The 21531-nt window shown below is 37.7% G+C and overlaps 1 protein-coding gene across 2 annotated transcripts in view; it reads right to left on the reverse strand.

The window, feature by feature from the left end:
* Positions 1–7899: 7899 nt before the first annotated feature.
* Positions 7900–21531, reverse strand: part of gab2 (GRB2-associated binding protein 2) — a 312357-nt gene continuing 298725 nt past the window's right edge. The window contains exons 7-12 of one of the 2 annotated variants that reach the window (XR_010963264.1): positions 17843–18128; positions 16153–16243; positions 14937–15039; positions 14491–14613; positions 13893–14133; positions 7900–10702 (exon numbers count right to left, since the gene is read on the reverse strand). Coding sequence is in view for 1 of the 2 variants with exons in the window: in XM_067986246.1 (XP_067842347.1) it covers positions 13993–14133; positions 14491–14613; positions 14937–15039; positions 16153–16243; positions 17843–18128 (744 nt within the window). In the remaining variant the exon portion in view is untranslated. Of the gene's footprint in view, positions 10703–12478; positions 14134–14490; positions 14614–14936; positions 15040–16152; positions 16244–17842; positions 18129–21531 lie in introns of those variants that run through there. The other variant, XM_067986246.1, reaches the window with a different exon arrangement.

Genomic DNA, 21531 nt, shown 5'->3' on the forward strand with positions numbered 1-21531 from the left:
TAAAAATATCTTCTTTTGCACTTGGGATAGAAATGTTTTTATATAATTATATTGCTTAAATCCTAAAATTTGAACTTCATAGTAAAACCCAGTTCTTTCACTGGAATGAAGATTTAATTTGACCAGTTACTCCCGAATAAGCTTACATTCAGTTTCCTGCGCTGCTATCCTTTTCTGTACACAGTTAATAAAATTTTGTATCTTTTGGAGCTCTACAAATGAAGTGGGTGCAATTAAGTATTGAAATATTGATGTTGAATTTTGCACTGTTGCCTCTTCTGAAAAATACTTTTACTTAGTTGGTAGTGATTGTTATTGCTAAGTCATTTTTGTTGCCAAGAGGCAAACTAAAATAATCGGGAGGGTGGTTAGAATTGGTATTGCATCACCACCAATAAATATAAAAAAAGGTCTCTTGAATACAAATAGTGTTTAGTTCTCAACTGATTCTCATTCATACTGCTTTACATCAGGATTGTTGGAGCTATGTTCTCTTGCCTTTAAACACGATGTTTCCCCATTCCTGGAATTGAAATGAAGAAGCAGCCTGACAGATTAAAGAGGGACAAGAAATGATTTCCACAGAAAAAAATATCAAAACAAACGTCTGAAATTTATGTATTTGGACATAGACATTGCATAAGTGAGCAAGTTGCTACCCCACTAGATCCCCAAAGAACAAAAATGACTTGCACACAAAATTTTATGATTTTGATGCATTTTTTTTGCAGCCTGACACTTGGAGTTTTTTTTAAATGTTTTTTTTAACAAAAAAAACAGGTTGTGAATGAGTTTCTGTCCTTTTTTACCTTTGGTACAAATCCATCCAGACTGATGTGAAGTTTGGCTCCTGATATGTGAAACTGGTACAGCAAGTGCAGTTCTGATATAGTTAAGGCAGTAAAACTAGTGAGACTTCTTTGTTATATAAATGCACATAGTTCAGAATATCTGAAACTGTTTTTGAGTAAATTAAAGATCTTTGAAAAGACCTAATTTGAAGTGTTCCTCTTGCCATGCTATTTTAAAATTGGAAGTGATCTAAAAGGTTAAAAAGAAACTTTGTGGTGTTTTTATTTGAAAGATATACAAAATGGATAGATGGAAATAGAAGGGGTAAAATTCAGCTTCGGCTCAAAATGGCCGGGCGGCTGATCTATTACCGTCAGTCTTTCATCCTTGCTGAAGTTGAATTTTACCCCCCCGTCTCTACAAAGGTAATACTGAGTATTGCAAAGTAAATTTAACATTTTAAGATCTCTGAAGACTCGGCTATTCCGAACAACTGATTCCAGAAAGGTTGCAATTTTGAATTCTTGAACACTGTGACTGTCAGCATTATGTTGAGGTTAAACTGTATAGTGTGGAAATGTAAAATTGGTGTCGCGGATCCAGGCTTTTGGGTACTATTGTGCGAACTTGTGAAATTATTTGTGCTATTCTAACAAAAGTATTAACTCAAGTTTGAAGATGTTGGCAATCGTAATGTTCAAAAGCAAAAGTCATAGGTTATAGAAAGGATCTAAAAAGGTGCCAAAGTATAACATTTTATCATCCTTTAACCAAAAATTGTAGGATTTTTGTTTGTTCTGTTGCCTACAGTCATTTTCAAAAGGGTAATAACTAGTCAGTCTCTGAGTACTTCAGAAGTGAATTTTCTTTGAGATCAGAAGTCAGTTTATGATGTGATTAAATTCCCCTTGCAGGTAACTGCAGATAATCCTCTAGTTAAAACTGCAGGCAACTCCTTAGGGTGGCAGCAAAGTATTGATGCTTCAGAGCTTTATGCTATAGAGTGATCGGACACAAATTAGTTGTCCCTTCCTTATGGCTTCCTCCCACCCGAATTCCCCATACTTAGTCCCCAATTTCTGCTCTACCTTCCGAAGCTGTCAGAGAAATCCATAGGGTGAGTCATTTCAGGCTGTTATACACCTCCAAGCAGCTAACCCAAAACGGAGTTAGCAGAGTAGCTCACCTTTTCTGCCATCATGGGTTGTCTGTAGGGAGGATGCTATCTAGGAATATAAAGTGAATGTAAAAAAAAAACTGGTAACTGTTGAACAAATTACATGCTTTCTCTGATTTCCAAAAATTTCAGATTTGAAATATGAAGGTGCAATGCCTTGATCCTGAATGTTTCTGCATTTACATAGAATTCTGTACTCTGCCTCAGAACTGCTGACTAATGCAAGCCTAATTTTTTCTATGGTAATTTAAAATATAAACTGCATTTTACAGCTAGACTGTTATACGCTGCCATTCTGCTTAACCAGGAGAGTGGACATTGATGTGCAATGAAGGCCCAGGTTCACTAAATGTAGTAATTGTTCTAAAAATAGCCAAATCAGTTTGAGCACACTGGTGTTTACAACAAAAATATTTATTTTTCACATCCATTAATTTAATTGTATAAACAATGTACAGGAAAGATAAAATATGCTGTGGAAAAACCGTAGAACTCTTGCTGTTTATGTTCAAATGTAGTTTGCCATAATAAAATGCAAAACAGATGCAATTGCGTTGGAGATCAGTTACATATTGTTGTATGCTTTCCAGAATAATTCAAACTAACATCATTCAGATATTTTTAGCAATGCTAATCATTATCACTATGTAAACAATATAATGAGAAATCTACAAATAAATATTGGTATAATGCTTCACCTGTTGTCATTCATTTCCTGTCTTCTAAATTAAGAAATCTATGTTCAAGATCAGGCAGTCTTTTTTTGGGTAGGGGGGATTGTAGGGAGAAGATGGACAAAATAATGGAACTGGCTATGGGCTTGGACTATCTTGCCAAAGAGTGTATTTCTTAAGCTATTTACAATTTTGAAAAAATAAACATGGCATCATTTGTGGTTTTTTTTCTAACCTGTTAGAATACAGACTAGTGAAATTGAATTTCATTTTTTTAAATGAGTGCAGGGGTTGGTTGAATTTTCTGCAGTTTTCTTTTTTGTTTTCAGTAAATTATCTTTGAAAAGGGACATTGGAATCTGTATTCTAGCCAAAAATATTATGTACAAAAAGCACAGGAAAAGATAACTGGACCCAGTCAGACCATCGCATCCAGATGTGGTGCAACCCTGTATACTATAGACCCACATCTTAACCGTACAGTCTCCTGGGAGAGACACAAAACAGCAAAAGACTGGCCAATTTGAGAAGGAATTTAAGTTCCCTTTTAAAGGATTGCAGTGAATCCACCCTTGCCATAGTTACATAATCTGTTCCAGATTCTTTGCCTAAGAATTTTATTTGCATATCTTCTAGTCTGACCATCCCTATCCATGTCAAATAACTTTCCTGTTGGACTGAATGCATTCCTTTTTTAAATTTGAAATTTGTTATGTCCTTGTAAGCCTACATTTCTCAAGTAAATAGTTCCAACTCTTGGCACCCATCCTTAGAACTAAGAGGCCTAAAGCTAGGTATCAATCTGGTAGCCCTCTGCACTTTCTCGAGGATGTTCTTTGCTATGTGCAGGGAGCAAAACTAGGCACAGTACTCCTTGTAGACATTTTTAGTTAACTATTATAATCATTCGCTTCTATAAAATGAGCCCTGTTTTTGTTAGCAGAACATACATAGGAGCAGGTGCAATTCGTTTAGTGTTGCATGATGCGACTCAAATCATTGTCGGAGGGAGAAGAAATTGAATTGCTGTCCTTTCCTCGTCCCATTCCTCTTATTTGGGAGGAAGTTTTGTATTGAGCTAGATTTATCCTTAACTTGGGGTGAAAAAGTGTTTTTTAATCCTTTTTGTCATCAGTTGATGACCTGGCTAAGAGGATGGGAGAATGAACAAAAATGCTGCATTTGACAGGGTTATATGCAGGAGTAGTGTGGGGATGGTGACTGTCCTTCAAACTTTATGCCTGTAATAATTCTAATTAGAAAACAGGTCCTTGTCATGAATGAAATTGGGGGAAACTCATGCCATACCTGACCACCTTGCTTTTATGTGGATTAGTGCTCAAGAAAAGGAACTTTTTACTAGTGGTACCAATTTTTGGTGTATTGAGCATCGCTAGGTCTGATCTAACATAGCCAGATGCAAAAAAAGTAAAACTCCCTTTTAAATTTGCCCCAGAACAAAGCTCAGAAGAACACTACTAACCAATATACATTCCTTCATCGTCGCTGGGTCAAAATTCCCTTCCTAACAGCACTGTGGGAGAACCGTCACCACACGGACTGCAGCGGTTCAAGAAGGTGGCTCACCACCACCTTCTCGAGGGCAATTAGGGATGGGCAATAAATGCTGGCCTCACCAGCGATGCCCACATCCCGTGAACGAATTAAAAAAAAAACCCACAGGTGAATGTTAATGGGTTTGATTAAAGCATTCTAAACTTGGGATAAAGTTTAAAGTGTTCGTTTTTTCAAATTTCCCACTGCTCAAGGTTCATATTGTATTAGCATCTCTTGGTTTTAGCAGATGTTACAAAAAGTGAAGTATTGCTTTAGTGGCATTTCTTCATAAATATAACTTTTTATGTTAATATAAGGATTAAAACTTGGATTTATACTCTTATTTTGTTCAAGCTCAATAATGTCCACTATTTTCGAGTCAAGATACTTTTTGGAGACCATTACCTACATTGGTTAGAGCCAATGCATTATAATTTACAGATAGCCTTTTTCAGTCTGGTACACTTCTATGTTCCTATAAATGATGATAATATGAAGGAATACTAGTAGAAATAAGAACTGTATTTCCACAGGTATGCAATCTCCATGATAAATGCAATTTCTGCAGCCCACTCTAGGGCAATGAAAAATATAGCAAACTGTTAAATTTTGTCTGAAGAATGTATTACTGCCTGCTTACTGGTTGTCTCCAGCATTACTGATTGATTTATGCTAATTGACTGAAGGATTTAAATAATATCTATATTTTGTTACATATTTGAGATGTGGTTAGTCACTTTTGCTTTTTGCTGACTTGAATTAGCATCTTGACAAGAGAATACATATTCATTGTGGGGCTGGGTATGCCTTGGGGACGATAAGCAATCACTTCAACTGTTTATTCAGTCACTTAAGGCCTGAAGAATGGTAGGTCTGAATGCCTCTGAAGCATACAGTCCTGTCGAATGGCCAAGCAGTACCATTTATGTTTTTATTTGGCAATGCTGAAGGGCTGCATTGAGGAGGTGGTGGTGATGGCCCAGGCAGAGGGTGATATTTGGTTAGTGGACAAAATCTTACATGGAGGTTATACAGTTAACATTGTTGTATTGGAAGGGATATGTTAGAAACTCTAAGTGAACTTGTATATTTACTTTTGCTACTCATTAACCATCACTTGTAATAAACCTGTGCTACGAATTTCTTTGGATGTTCTCTGGATCAGCTGCTATAACTTGTAACCCCATTTACGTGGCCTATCCAGGGTTTCCACCAAAGGTATAATGGCTGAGCTGAGAAAGTTCTGGGTGCTTAAAAGAAGTTAAGGAAAAGATATCTGAGGCACTTTTGTTCTTTTTTTTTCCATATATAAGAAAGGATAGGCAGCATGGATTTCATGCATGATGAACAGTATTGAATTCTTTGAAGTAACAGAAAGGGCTGACCAGGGTAATGTAGTATATTTGGATTTTCAAAAGGCCTTCGATAAGGTACCATATAGTAGATTCATGACAAAGGTCAGAGCATGTGGAATCGGGACAAGTAGCAGAATGGATAGCAAGCGGGCTTCTAAACAGAAGAGTATGGGTTAAAGGTAGTTTCATAGACTGGCAAAAGGTGAGATGTGGTGAAATACAAGAATTGGTGCTGGGACCACTGTTCACCATTTACATAAATGATTTGGACTCTGGAATCGGAAGTACAATTTCAAAATTTGCGGATGACGCCAAAGCCCGAGGAGGACTGCAGCAAAATACAGGCAGACATTAATAAACGTGCAGAACAGGTGTGTAATTGGCAAATGAATTTCAATATAGATGTGTGAGGTATTACATTTTTGATAGGAAGAATAAGGGGACCACATACTCCTTGGACAGTAAGAGTTTAAGTCGGGTAGAGGAGCAGAGGGATTGGGGGATACAGATACACAAATCACAACAGTAGCGAGACAAGTTAATAAGGTTATTTTTTTTTTAAAAAAGCAAACCAACCACTGGTTCATTTCGAGAGGGATAGAATTGAAAAGCAGAGCAGTTGTTAAACTTGTATAGAACCTTGGTTAGACCACACTTAGTACTGTGAGCTGTTCTGGTCTCCATATTATAAAAAGGATCTAGAGGCACTGGAGAAGGTGCAAAAAAAGATTTACTGGATGATACCAGAACTGAGAGGTTATACCTATTAGAAAAGATTGAGCAGGTGTGGTCTCTCTCCTCTCTAGAAAAGAGACATGGGGGTGACCTGATAGGGGTCTTTAAGATTAGGAAAGGGTTTGATAGGGTAGACGTAGGGAAGATGTTTCCATTTGCAGTCACTAATAAATCCAATAGGGAATTCAGGAGCAACGTCTTTACCCGGAGAGTGGTTCGAGTGTGGACGTCGTTACCACATGGGGTAGTTGAGACGCCGAGCACAGATGCATTGAAGTGGAAGTTAGATAAACACATTGGGCCAAATGGCCTGTTTCAGTGCTGTAAATTCTATGTAATACTATGGTTTGTAATTTATAGGCCAAAGCCCATGGCCTCATAGTGTTTATTCTTCCACTGTTGGTAGAACATGAGAGGGTCTTATGAAACAATTGCTTTCTTGAATTACAAGTATGCTAACTCTTACTAGTTTCAGTACTAATTTTACTTTTACTTTTTCCCAGTGGAAACACTATGAATCAATATGGAATGTCTCTCTTTCATGTGCAGAATACCCAAACGTTCAGATCCTAATGCGTCTACCTGGGTATTTTTCTTTTAATTGTTATGGTATATAATTTGTATAGCCCAGTCTTGAAACTTAGCTGAAATGATCTTATGGACGTATTTGGCAGAAGGAACCAATTTAAGTGCAAGCTGCCATTCCCAATTCGCTATAATTAATAATTGGGGATGAGTCAAGAGACGACTAAATTGAGCGGCTTCTGCTTGGCTCATGTGCCAGTAATTTTCATGGGCTTCTATTGATCTCCCGCCGTAACTCTGGCAGAAGATCGGTGGAAACCAGAGGAAAAATGGCCATTTCTCCAAGCTTTCCACCAAAGTTACACCGGGAAATTGTGGAACGAAACCAGAAATGCCATCCCATGACATCAAATAATATTAAAAAAACATTTTTCAATTTTAAAAATTGTTTTCCTATTGTGTACTGTACATCAGAATCAATCTTCTTTGCAATGTTAAATAGAAAATAGAGAAACCTAGCAAAAATTTGGTAACAAAAAATAGATATCTATGCCATAGTATACAAAAATTGTAAATACAGCGTTAAATAAAATTTCACTTGCAGAAAAAAAATAATCACAATTCACTAGTACAATTCTGAATTGCTATTGAAAGATTTGCATTTATCTCATCATATCGAACATGAATGTCTCAGAGCTTCCCAAAGAATGAATTAAGATCACAACCTGCAACAAGATGAATGACTAGTTTCTCTGTTTTTGGTGGTATTGCCTGGGAAGAGTTTTAGCCAGGATACCCAAAGAACTCTTCAAATAGTGCCACTGGACCTCTTAATAATCACTAGAACTGCTGGGATACTGCAGATGGAACCTCACTTTAACATCTCATCCAAAGGCCAGCATCCCCAGCCAGATGTTCTTCAAGGCCACTTTCCAAAATGTCTTTTGTTTACATAAATCTCTTCCACTACTTCTACTCATGCTCAGATTCAAGTGTTGTATGAGGAAACAAACTAGCTTGTCTCCATATGCATGTAGTTTATGGAGTTATAACACAGTCAATTAATCTTTTCAGCACTGAGGTTTATTTTCACTTCACATCACAATGCTGTCCATAAAGTATACAGAATCAAGAAAGCAAATTGTGTAATGAAATGGCACAGAGGCTTATTATCAGAACCTTAAGCAGCCTGAAAAATAGTAATTGTGTTATATTTTATGCAATAATGCAGTGTAGTTTTTTTCATGTTTTTTCAGTTACTGAGTAATGTGTACATTGATGATGGTGCCTACTATGAATATTTTGGTCACAAGCTGAAATTGAAGGACTTCTTTAATCTTGTGTTTGATTTCATTGCTGCCTTGATGCAATGTCAAAAATGGATCTTAACAGTCAAAATTGCAATAAATTATTATACAAAAGCATTGCACTTTGGTCCTTATTTAAATAGTATTTCATTATTATTTCTGGAGAGAATGATCTACCCAATGTAAAAATTTCAAATGCTAATACTGCAAAAGAAAAAGTTGTGAATATCTCCTTAGGTGTATTGATGTGCAATCTTTGTATATACAGCGTCACATGCAGTAAAGCAATGCAGGACAGTGATGAGTGCTTACTGCAAATTCAGGTTTATGATTTTTTAACCAAATATGTACATTTTTCACATTAATTTTTATTTATAATTGCTACATTTATACCACAGACACTGACAACATTTTCATTAAATAAAAAATAATTATACATTCTACAGTGGAAAAAATACTCTCTATGGTGTCCTAATGACTGCTCTGGTGGCTTAGTGACATTGTAAAGCAGTTTAACCGCCATCAGCATTTAACTGATTTCAACACACTTATAATAAATTACCTGTGGTATAAATAATACAATGGACAGAAGTAGGATAATAAGTTTATAGCACTTGTGAATAAAACCTTCATTAGCCATTTGTGATTTTGTCATTCATGATTTATGAGGTTCTCACTTGTGGGCAAACTGTGTCCCACTAATCTCCATTGTGAATCTCTATTAATTCCTTTAGACCTTTGAAATTCAATCCTTCAACAGAGAATAGCACATCTTGTGATAGCGCAACATGTAATTCTAAATATTCATAGTTTAAGATTCCAAGACAGTCCTGAGTTTCCAGTAGTATGCATTTCTATGAATATCTACATCTGCCTGGGGTCAGAACAGCATTCAAAGATTATCAGAAGTACTTGTGGATGCCAAGGAATTACATAAGCAAATGATCCTATTTGTGCAGTAAATACAAATAGTACATATTGAGTCTTACAGCTTTTAACACACTCAGACTTGTTCCACATGATATAACCTTGCTTTACTTACATACTTACTATAGTACACCTGCATTCCTGTGTTAAGGGGAAAAAACAAACTTAAAAACCAGAGCACAATTTAAATCTGCATTTTATATATAGTTTAAAAAAAGTTTTATGTTTCTCTGCCTCCCCTACAGGAACAATATAATTGATCAAACTATAGTTCATGTAAAGTAAAAAGCCTTGAAGCATCAAATTGATGAACAATGAATCTGTTAAATCATAACATAAAACAGGCTATATTAGCAGTTACTTTTGATCATTGTAACTGTGTTTGTGACTTGCTTGAATTCATTCCTTTTGTTCCAGAAATGGAGAACGCTAGGTGCTTGTTTACAAAATGTTCCAAATTAAGTAAAGTACAGTTGTATGAATCAGGATCAAATATCTGACAGAATGAGGAAATGTCAGCGCCACATTTCCTACTACTTCAGTTATGTGGAGATTTAATAAAGGTGTTCAAAATTAAGAGTGGTTTCTATTGGGAGGAGGGTCGGTAACCAGAGACTGCTGATATAAGATATTTGGCAAAAGAACCAGAGGAGAAAGGAATTTTTTTATACACAGCGAGTTGGTATGATCTGGCATGCAGTACCTGAAAGGATGGTGGAAGCAAATTCAATAGTAACTTTCAAAAGGGAATTGGATATATACTTGAAAAAGAAAAATTTGCATGACTATGCAGAAAAAGCAGGGGAGTGGGACTAATTGGATAGCTCTTTCAAATAGCCAGCACAGGCACGGTGGACCGAATGGCCTCCTCCTGTGCTGTATGATTCTACTTTCGACTGGCAGTTATCCCTTTGACTGAGACGGAGGACAGACTGGGCTCCATTTCTCCATGGCCACCTTGAATGCTATTCCATGATTAGTTGACAAGACATGGAGCTCTGCAGCAAGGCACGAAGTCTTAGTATTTTTCTTCCTCTGGAGAGAAAGCACGGTTCTCTGCACGATGACCAACCCAGCAAGGAGGGGTGAGACTCCTTTCGAGAGGCCAAAATGTGTTCCAATTACAAGACTGGAGTTCAAATTATAAGGTTGGAATTCAAACCACTCCAACTTTTGAGTCCAGCTCTGCTGAAAAGAGCGACTGTGTCTCCTGTAAGCTTCTGTTTACCTTCCTCATTTTATTTTATTCTTTAAATATTGAAAACATTGAAATGAACTACAATATATCCTGTAACTTCCAGCAGCAAGTTTATTTTAGTTCTGCAATATTTAATTTTTACCTATGATTCTCAAATGGTGGAACAGTATTTGAATAATTTACTTTACTATTAATCTGGACTGAATAGAAGTGGAAATGTCATCAGAATGTGTTGTTGGCAACTCAGAGATAAGTTAGATTTTTTGCTCATTCAGACCTAATGGTTGGAACATTTAGCTTGATTTTTCAGAAGTAAGTAGCTAGGATTTTTGGCTCTATTATACTGCATGATCAGGCATAATGGAGTGTAAACATAGGCAGAGGTACTTGTGCTGGATCTTCGCTTATAATGCAAACGCATTCTTGGTGGACGTCATCACTGATGTAGGGCGCTCCTGCCAGAAATAAGCAAGAGTTTAATTTCAATATTATATATGATATCATATCAAATAGAAGATCCTACTACTTCCACCAGAGAGTGGGGATAAAGGGTATGCATTCAGCTTGGCAGTTCCAAATGGTGTTCCCCAGGCATCTGATCTCAACTTTTCATCATATTTATTAATGACTTGGATGAAGGAATAGAGAATTATATATTCAAGTTTGCGGATGACATTAAATTAGGACGGATAGCAAGTAGTGTGGATGGGAGCAGGAAGTTGCAAAGGGACATAGGCAAATTAAGTGAGTGGGTAAAACTATGGCAAATGGAGTTCAATATGGGCAACTGAGAGGGCAGCCACTTTGGACCAAAGAAAGATTAAAGCGGAGTATTTTCTAAATAGTGAGAGACTAGGAACTGTCGAGGAGCAAAGAGGTTTGGGAGTCCAAGTACACAAGTCATTTAAAGCGAGTAGACAGCAAAAGCAATCAAAAAGGCTAATCGAATGTTGGCCTGCATCTCAAGGGGTCTGGAATAGAAAGGGGAGGAATTTATGCTTCAGTTGTATAGAATTTTGGTCAGACCCCACACCTGGACTACTATATTCAGTTTTGGGCACCACACCTCAGGAAGGATATATGGGCCTGGGAAGGGGTGCAGTGCAGATTCACCAGAATGGTACCAGGGCTTAGAGGGTTAAATTATGAGGCAGGTTGCATAAACTTGGCTTGTATTCCCTCGAGTATGGAAGATTAAGGGGTGATCTGACTGACGTGTTTAAAATGTTAAAAGGATTCGATAGGGTAGATGCAAAGAAACTATTTCCTCTGATGGGAATCAAATACGAGGGGACATAATAAAATTAGAGCTAGGGGATTTAGGAGGGAAATCAAGAAGCACTTTTTCACACAAAGGCTAGTAGGAGTCTGGAACTCTCTCTCCCAAAGGGCTGTGGATATTGGGACAATTGAAGCTTTCAAGACTGAGAGATAGATTTTTGTTAGGTAAGTGTATCAGGGGATATGGAGTTAAGGCGGGTAAATAGAATTGAGGTACAGATCAGCCATGATCTAATTGAATGGTGGAGCTGGCTCAAGAGGCTCAATGGCCTACTTCAACTCCTATGTTCTTATGCTCTCGGCCTTTATGCCAGATGTGCAGTCAATTGGGTATCCAGGATTGCTAAAGAGCTGTTGGATGCAAAAGTGATGATTTAAATGGACAGAGGAAGACAAACAACTGTTTATGAAGGATCCTTGTATCTTCTTTTGTGCAGTTTTTATAAGCTTTTTCTTTTGCCCACCTGGTTGGTGAGATGGCTTTGTGCCATGGTTTCTGGCAATGCCATATTTTGACTAGGTCATAGAAATTACAGAGGGGCATGAATAATTATGCAAATTAGCTGACTTTGGAAAATTGCATACAATCAGCTCATTGCGCCTCTGGCTAGCTTTGTAGCACTTACCCCCGTTCTTGACTAAACTTTGCTGGGATTTGAGAATTTATGCTCAAAGTCTCCCATTTCCATTTGATGTAGAGAATCCCTGGCTGCTGGTGAGCTGCAATGACACTGATCATAGCCTATGGGTAAGTGTATGTCTTACAGTCGATAGAAAATTTGCTTATATAGTGAAAACCTATTGAAATCCTCTGGACAGGATTAAATTATGATTTAAAACACTGATTTTGTCAGTTTGTCTCCCCACTACAAAATATATTGGAATAAAAATGATTTTTTTTAAATTATGAAGAAGCAATTTGTGATTTTAACTTGTGATTTTATGAGGTTTTGATTGTGAAGTGGACCACAACTGATTAGTAAATAACATTTTTACATTAACTGCAACATTATGAAAACTAATATTGTTAATTGCTTTTAAGTGGATATTTTTGTGAAAGACTTACAATCTAAAGATACATTTCTGGAACTTTTTATGGCACTGGCAAAAAAATTCTTTATTTTTATACCTTGTCAAAAGATTTTGAAACAAGTCATCACTGCAGTTATTTCAAATCTATTTGTTTGGTTCTTCCTTGCTGGAGTAGAGGAAAATGATGCAATCCTTTTAATTTGTTCGGAAGGATTTGTAAGTGACACCACTTGAAAAATAAATCATATCACCGTACATAAACAGCGTGTTTGTCATTTTACATTAATTCTAAGGATGGTTTATTTATTAAATATCAAATACTTTTCACCTGGATTGTCTAGTGTCTCAATTCAATACAGTAAACAAACATGCCTCTTTCGGGAATTTTAGAAGACTGGAGACGTTTATCGCCCTGTTTTTTAAATGATCTTCAGAAAGTGTATTAAAGTTACATTGATCAGTTGTGAAGTCATGATTTTGTTTCTGATGACTCTACTCATAGCTTTCCATGCTGTACAGACACTAGAGATTCCATCTGGTATGCTTGTCAAAAATTCTAGAGAGTCCTGTCATTTCTTTTGAAGTATGTCCCTATAATTATAGAAGAGTAAATGGAAGGAGTAGAAATCTTAATTTGTGATCCACTGCCTCAAATTCAAAGAGGCAGGTCTCCTTCAGTTGTTAGAGGTAGGTTTTCAACTTGCTGCCTAGACATAAAACTGAAATCAACAGAAATGAAAATTTTGCAGTTTCTAAAACAGACGGCTGATCTGCAACACCAGTTTTAGGCCTGGGTGGTGAGTTGAAAATCTATCCCTTATAGTTTGTTTCAGCCAATTATCAATGTATTGAAATAATTCAATGACGCTTCAGTTCTGATTAAATGTACATGATTTGCAATGCTCTGCTGATGTGTTTAAAATGTATTACAAATTTCCATGGGATTCTTTGGATAACTGGTCATGGACTTGTCACTGGAGGCAGGTTCACAAACTTGCCAATAACAGTATGGCAAAAAATTGTTGGTTCTCTCAAAATCCTTCTTGTATTGGAGGAAACTAACCAGATAGCTAACTATCTTATTCTTTACTCTTATCAGGTGGTAAACTGCAGGGCACAAGCTTTTTAGCAAAAGATAACAATGGATATTTAGTTGTGATGAATACTTTGAGGATTGTGAAACCTGCCTCAGGTAATGCCTGTGAATTGTTCCAAGAGTAAACCAGTGGAAGAATTGCTTTCTGGTTTGAACAGGTACAATAAAGTGGCTGCTTTTATCAAAAGTGATGGAAAGCTACCTATAAGGTTTTGAGGCAATTCAAGAAATAATACCTCTTCTCTCATTCTGACATATCATCTTGTACCAGCAAGTCCAGATTATTTTTGCAGAATTGTACATAGTTTGTCTTTCCACAGTTTATCAATTGTATTGCTATTTCAGGCTCTTCAGAGGCTCACTGGATTGCCTCACATCTGTCCATTCCTGCATGGTGCTCTGTAGAGCCTGGGTCCTCTCCTTGTCCACTTGCACATAGTCCACTTTTTCATCTGATGTCACTGAGGATGTGGAAGGCTGGTTGGAAATACAATATGGCAATTTTGTCCCATTATCACAGGTCAACACAGTAAATGTCTCTACTGCATACATATAGAATAGGTTTGCTATTTTATGATGGTCATTCATATCGGTTGGTGCACCCAAAGTAGCCAATCTGAGTTTTCAGTAAGACTGCCCATTTTAGACGATTGAAAACTAATTGTTCAATTGCACGAAAGAAAAAAAAGAGGCGACAAGGGAGACAGAGGGAAAAAGAGAATATGGGACAAACTGAGCACACCTGACATATTTAAATCAGAAAACATTTACAATGTTTACTAACATAACAAAACCAAACCAGATAATCAGAAATAGACAAACTATAGGATTTACCTTTCGATGAGGACCAGGTGAACTAGGCTGGAAATCCAAGGACAAATAATCAACATTCCCAGTCTTCCTGGTAACAGGACTGCCCGTCACAGCATTCATTGGAGAGGTAGAAATTGGATTCTGCTATTTTTAGGTAAATTGAATAAAAATATATGGTTTTCAACACAATGAAGGCAGAGTAACTGATTTCAGTGATAAAAAGAATAATTAGAGATTTATATCTCTCCAATATATTTTAAGCAAAAGATCAATGCATTCCAGCTGATGCATAAGGCATTACAACTGTGTGAGACAGGCTGAATGGACCAGATCATCTTTTCCTGTCCGTCATTTTCACATGTTCGTATAATCAATGTTAGGATTGTATCCTGCTTCTGTTCAATTATGTTAGTTGCAACTTGGAACTGAACTCCTGGGCAGTGCATTGTTTTTTTTTCACTACTTACCATTGCAACATAGTTTTCTTCGCTGTCTCCTGAGTCAGTGCTGGTGACACTCTGTGTTGATAAGGGGCGGCAATTTTGTGAAGAAATGGGGTTTACAGCAGCTCTGGAATCAATAAAAGAACAAATTTCATTCATGGACTAAAACATTAATAAAAGCACTTCCTTATTACTGGAAAATTAGTTACTGAGTCCAGCCCTAAGAAAGTTGATGGAGGCTTCTTTATGAACACTTTCTATTGTAAGAAGAGTTCCACACTTACACAACGCCATCATGCCCTGCAATTTGAATAAATGTATTTTGAACTTGTTAATTTCTGGTGTCTACGTATTGCCATTTTTCGTGCATGAGCAAGTGAGGAGAGCTGTATGAATCTTTTTGTGATACACTTTTGCACTTAAATTCTTTATGATGTGAAAGTGTTGGGTGTGGGGATGGATTGTGTTGGTACTGCAGTAGCAGGTGGAGCGGAATTTTTTGATTTGTAATGTTTATCATAATTGGCTGGATGGATAGAAATGATGCCTAGATGGACGCAAGAGGTAAAGACCACGAGAAAAAAAATAGGTAAATGGGCTTGCCCACCAAGCAACAGATGAATTAATTGTTATTCATCATTGTGTGACTGAAAATATGAAAAGAATGATTCACTTCTGCACCCCCCAGTGTCACTGTTCTTATGTTCAATCTAAGACCTAAGACCAGCTTGTTCAGAAGCTGCTTTCGGGAGGCGTTACTACTGGGAAGAGGGTTGGCCGAATGGCATGGTGTTTCTCTATTAATGTCATAAACCAGTATGGCTTGCATGTTTTTAATTCCTTAGCTTATTTTGCAGCATTAAAAAACAAAACATATTTGTCATGACACCACGATTGCAGCGTATTGTGCATTCAGTCCCCACCGAATTTCCCACGCATTTCTGATTGTGCCATGCCATAATGCAAAGATTCGAAGCAGAGGGCAAATACTTCTGTAAAAGGGAGGGAGAAATCAATGGGTGAATCTTGCCCCAAAAGACACAGCTGTGTACCTAGAATATATTAAAATAACCAATATAAACCATCTCAATATCTCCCAAATAAAGGGAACAGATTACATTTGTGTAACTGGCACCAATTAAGTTCAGTCTGTAGGTAGAAGGAAGTAAAGGTTTACTTGTATCATGTGTAAGTTACTTCCAACTATCTACTGTATTTTTTTTTAAAAACAAACACTTACACGGGCCTGGACCAAGATCTGGTAATGGGGGACTTGAAGGGAAGCTCATCAATGACTGTGTGGTTTCTTGTTTCCAAAGGTCCTGCTTTGGCTGAAATATAAACCTGAATTATATAATTGGTGAGTATAATATTACTTAAACCAATGTTAACACTAGCCTTTTCAAATTGGTTGACTTTCTGTCTAAATAAAATGTCCTGCAGAAAATATTGTTGGAATTCTTACAATCTAGGATTTTTATAGAAGGTCTTCTATCCCAATGGTCTAACAATGATTCCTATAAGCAAACCTTTCTCTGCTTTGATGTAGAAGCTGTACCTTTTTAAAAAATCTGCCTTTAGCTGTGGTGCATACTTTAGGCTAAACAATTACCGCAGTTGTAGTAATCTGTTCACTAGATTCAACAGTGTCACACTACATTACCAAACTCTCTTGGTCACTGGGGAAATACCAGTAGTTTGGAAACAGATTCATGTGGTCCCCATTTCACGTAAGTGTGACAAAACAGACATAGGCAACTACAGACCCAGTAGTCTTACTTTAATTGCATGGAAAATAATGGAATCAATCAGGAGTAAACTTGATTATCTGTACAACAACCACCTAGTGAACAGCAGTCAACATGAACTTTAGACAAGAAAAAACTTCTTGATTTTTCTAAGGGTAGAGAGGTGGAGGAGAAAACTCTGGAATCATTTAAGAAACCACTAGATGCAGCAATGGGGGGTGTGGAAGGTCCTTCTGGATGGATCAAATAAGAAGGGCCGAATGCTTTCCTCATCCGTAAAAGTATCTTATGATCTTGTAAAATGATGGATATTAAACACAGACCAGAGTTTACATAAAACAAGAACTAATATATTTGCTTATAATTAAATAATAATAGGAAGCACAAAAATCGGCATACTAAAAGTGCAATATATATAAACATACATGCACTGAGAATCTCAAGAAAGGATCAATTACCCTTTGTAAGAATGTCTGCAATTGGAAAATAAAAATCTCTGATAAATGTAGAATACAGTTATGTTTCCGAATGGCAAATTCAGACTGTTTTTGTTCACTCCAGCTTGAATTTTTTCTGACCTCTCAAAATACCAAATTTTCAAATAAATCTCGCATTGTTTCAAAGTAGATGCTGAAATCATCAGTTCTCAAAAATTTCACCAGTCACCTTTTTGAGGTCAAACCAAATGATGCATCACGCAACTCTCTGGGGGAGCACCTCCCTGTCACATGACCTTTACCACCGAGAAGGAGTAGCGATATTATGGGAATATCATTAGCTCCTAAGTTCCCCTCCAAGTCACACATCATCCTGACTTGCACATATATCATCGTTCTTTCATTCTTGTTGGGTGAAAATCCTGGAATTCCCTAACTAACACCATTTTGGGCTGCACCATCACCACCAGGATGGAGCGGTTCAAGAAGGCGGCCCATCATCACCTTATAAAGATGATAAATGCGGCCTTACCAGCGTCACCCACCAGAGAACAAATTATAAAAGGGAAACTCTTACGTTACTTGCAACAAATCTCTACTTGTAACCAGACCTATAAGTAATGAAATAATGGTTTATGTTCTGTGTTGAACACCATAAAAGTACATGTTGAAACAACATAGTTGTACATTGTTACAAAAAAGGAATACTTTCCAGATAAATGCACGTGAAACTGATAAAACTCACGTTTTCTGTCTGGTTTGAGATTACGGTTGACTGGAGGTGGCAGCAAGTCTGCATGAAAGTTGGGTTTGTAGCAGAGGGAGGCTGTACTTCCTTTGCGGGTGGGGAATGTAGCTGAGGAGAATCCAGGGAAGTCAAAGTGGTGGGGGCCAGGACTCATTGGTATGTAGACATCCTGGCGACCATCTACAGTGGTTGTAACAAATGGAGATGAGGAACCTGGGTTCATTGGCACATAATTGTCCTCAGATTCCACACTTTCTGAGCGGGATGCTGTGAATTTTGTTCTCTGTGAAAACACGACAATTTTGTTTCAACTTCTTTCAAAAAGCATAATTAGATATGTTTGAATATATCCTGTATAACTTTGTTTTATTAATGTGTTTAGATTTGCCACTCTGGAAAACCAGTAAAATAAAATAATTTATCTTCAATTTCTTGCAATGACCAAATTGCTTCAGTTTAAAAGAGGGACATGAAAATAGACAGAAAGGTTTGATAAATTGCAGGTGCAAAGTGGCAATTGAATAGATAAGCAGACAGATTCAAACTGATTGGAGCAACCCAAATAGGAATATAAGAAGAAATAGGAAAGTATTCTACAGACACATAAGTAACGAAAGAAAAATCAGGATAGGGATAGGGCCATTGAGGGATACACATTATAAACTCACAAGAAATGACAGAAAAATGGCAGAAATATTAAATAATTACTTTGCCTCAGTATTTACCCGGGAGACTAACGCATGCGCGGTTTAGTGGGAACAGTTTGTTGTGCACCGCGCACGTAATCATTCCGTCTGCGCACCAAACTAGTGCTTTCTGGTGGAGATGCTGCTGAGGTCACGTCAGCTACCAATTACTTTGCGGCAAGGGCGGGAGTTAAAGTTGGGCTGGACAGGAGCGTTGTACTGATAATGTCGGCATGAAGTGCGAAACAGGCGGAAGATCGGAGGAAGAGGTTAGAGGAACAAAGACTGAAAATAGAGAAGCTACGAGCTGTACTTGAGGAATGGCAGCGACTAAAGCTTCAGAAAAATAAGGTGTGTATCATTGCAGCTTTACTCCAGGAATTAGCATTGCTGAAAGGCTGGCAGTTCCAGATGTAGCATCTTTCCCGAGAGAGTCTGGAGCCTGAGTTTGAACTGCAGTTTCCACTGATGTGCAGAATCTAATATGGTGACAGACTTAATGGTTTCTGACCCAGCTGCTAGACAATTACCTCATCAATTTCCTTTAAGAGGTGAGGCAACATTGACTGCAGCAGAGTCAGTGGGTCAAATATATGAAGAAACAACAGCCCTGCACTGAGGTCCTTTTGGGTAGGCCCAATTAGAATAGCCTGCTCCACAGTAGAAACTTTGAGATTCGCAACTCAGCTTTAATTAGAGTATATCAACTTCTTCCAAGTGGTTTTACAATTATAAACATCATTTTGAAAAAATACTATTGCAATTCTAGATTACACCAAATCTCTCCTCTGTTCAAGTTACTTTAGGACCTGTTAGTATGACGACTAATATCTAGGGCCGTGAAATTGGTTTTTCCTTCTAACGCAAAAGCGGCATTAGCAGATCTGCAACCCGTTTTACACCCCGCCCAATTCTCTTTTCCATTGATGCCCCGTTTTACACCACCGCTGAAGGCTATTTTCACTTTGTACGACTCCAGATGCCAGTGATTATGATTACTTGGCAGTTGCCAAGTTTGCTCCATTTCGTCGTTCCCTGTGCCAACAATAATGATCAAATTGTCCTTGCTATTAGTTGAATCTCAGGGGAACCAAGCTTTTAGACAACTGCTTATAAGCATTCAAAATCTTTCCTACACTTTACAGAATGACTGCACAGGATTGAAGTCTACTTTGTGGATTTGTTTACTTTAATGTCTGCATTTGCAGGATGGTACTGTTGAATGTGGCTGTAGTATAGAGACTGCAGCAAGCACTGGTAAGGGGCAGGCTGGCATAACTTTTTGGGATGGAGGGTGTTGAGGGTGGGGGGAGGTCACAGCAAACACAGACATCACAACGTCCAAACTTCAAAATGTCAAGAGTCTAGACAGTACTGCAGTGGTTCGGTTGCTGGACCAACAACCCAGAGGTTGCGAGCTCAAATCTCACCAGGGCAAATTGTAAAACTGAATTCAATAAATCTGATCATTTGTGGCCTGGTATCAGAAAAAGACCGTGGAAGCTGCCGGATTGTTGTAAAAAGTCAATTGGTTCGCTAATGTCCTTCAGGGAAGAGAGCCTGTTATCGCTGGCTGGTCTGGCCTACACATGAATCCAGTCTCACTCAACGTGGTTGACTCTCAGTTCAACCAGCGATGGGCAATAAATACAGCCTTGTCAGCATCACCCACATTTCATAAATTATATAAATTTATCAGCCATTATAACATTAAATTGGTACAATTATCCATTATTTTGTACATTTGTTCTGTTTGTTATTTACCCTGAATAATGTTTTCTAAAAAGATGTTCTATTCAAAGTTGTGATTTTTTTTTACGGTGGCGCACACTGCCTTTATATCGGTGCACAAACCCAAATTCATTCCACACATGGCCGAAAAGAATTAGAGGGAACGTTGGTGGGCATCACATAAGAAATAGGAACCGGAGTAGGCCATGCGGCCCCTCAAGCCTGCTCCGCCATTCAGTAAGATCATGGCTGATCTTTTATCTCAACTTCACTTTCCCGCCCTATCCCCATATCCCTTGATTCCCTTAGTGTCCAAATATCCATCAATCTCAGTCTTAAATATACTCAATGATTGAGCATTCACAGCTCTCTGGGATAGAGAATTCCAAAGATTCACAACCCTATGAGTGAAGAAATATTTCCTAATCGCGGTCCTAAGTGGCCGACCCCTTAACTTGAGACTATGACACCTAGTTCTAGACTCCCCAGCCAGGGGAAACAACCTCTCAGCATTTACCCTGTCAAGCCCTCTAAGAATTTTATACATTTCAATGAGATCACCTCTCATTCTTCTAAACTCCAGAGAATATAGGCCCATTCTACTCAATCTCTCCTCTTAGGACAATCCTCTCATCCCAAGAGTCAATCTAGTGAACCTTCGTTGCATCCCCTTAAGGCAAGTATATCCTTCCTGACATTAGTAGAAGAGATCAAAAAAGATATAAAGACATTTAATGTAGAAAGGGGGGAGATAATTGATAAACTAATCAAACTCAGAGAGGATAAAACCCTGATCTGGATGGAATGCATCCGCGCGTATTTAAAGAAGTTAGGGAAGAGATAGAAGAAGTATTATTACATATGTAGAAAAATTCATTAGAAAAGGGAATAGTGCCAGAAGGCGAGCGGACAGCAATGAGATTCCTATATTTAAAAAGGGAGATAGAACAAGTCCTGAGAACTATAGATCAATTAGCTTGACAGTAGTAGCAAAGATAATGGAATCCTTACTCAAAGATGTAGTAGAAAGACATCTAGAAACCGAAAATATAATAAAGGATAGTTAGCACGGCTTTCAAAAGGGAAGGTCATACTTGACCAACCTTATTGAATTCTTTGAAGAAGTAACAGAAAGGGTAGTCAAACGTAATACAGTAGGTGTAATATATTTGGATTTTCAAAGGCCTTCGATAAGGTACTGATTAGTAGACTCATGACTAAGGTCAGAGCATGTGAGTCAGGTGACAAGTAGCAGAATGGATAGCAAGC

This window comes from Heptranchias perlo, chromosome 6 (genome assembly GCF_035084215.1).
Source record: "Heptranchias perlo isolate sHepPer1 chromosome 6, sHepPer1.hap1, whole genome shotgun sequence".
In the NCBI taxonomy this organism is placed as follows: Eukaryota; Metazoa; Chordata; class Chondrichthyes; order Hexanchiformes; family Hexanchidae; genus Heptranchias; species Heptranchias perlo.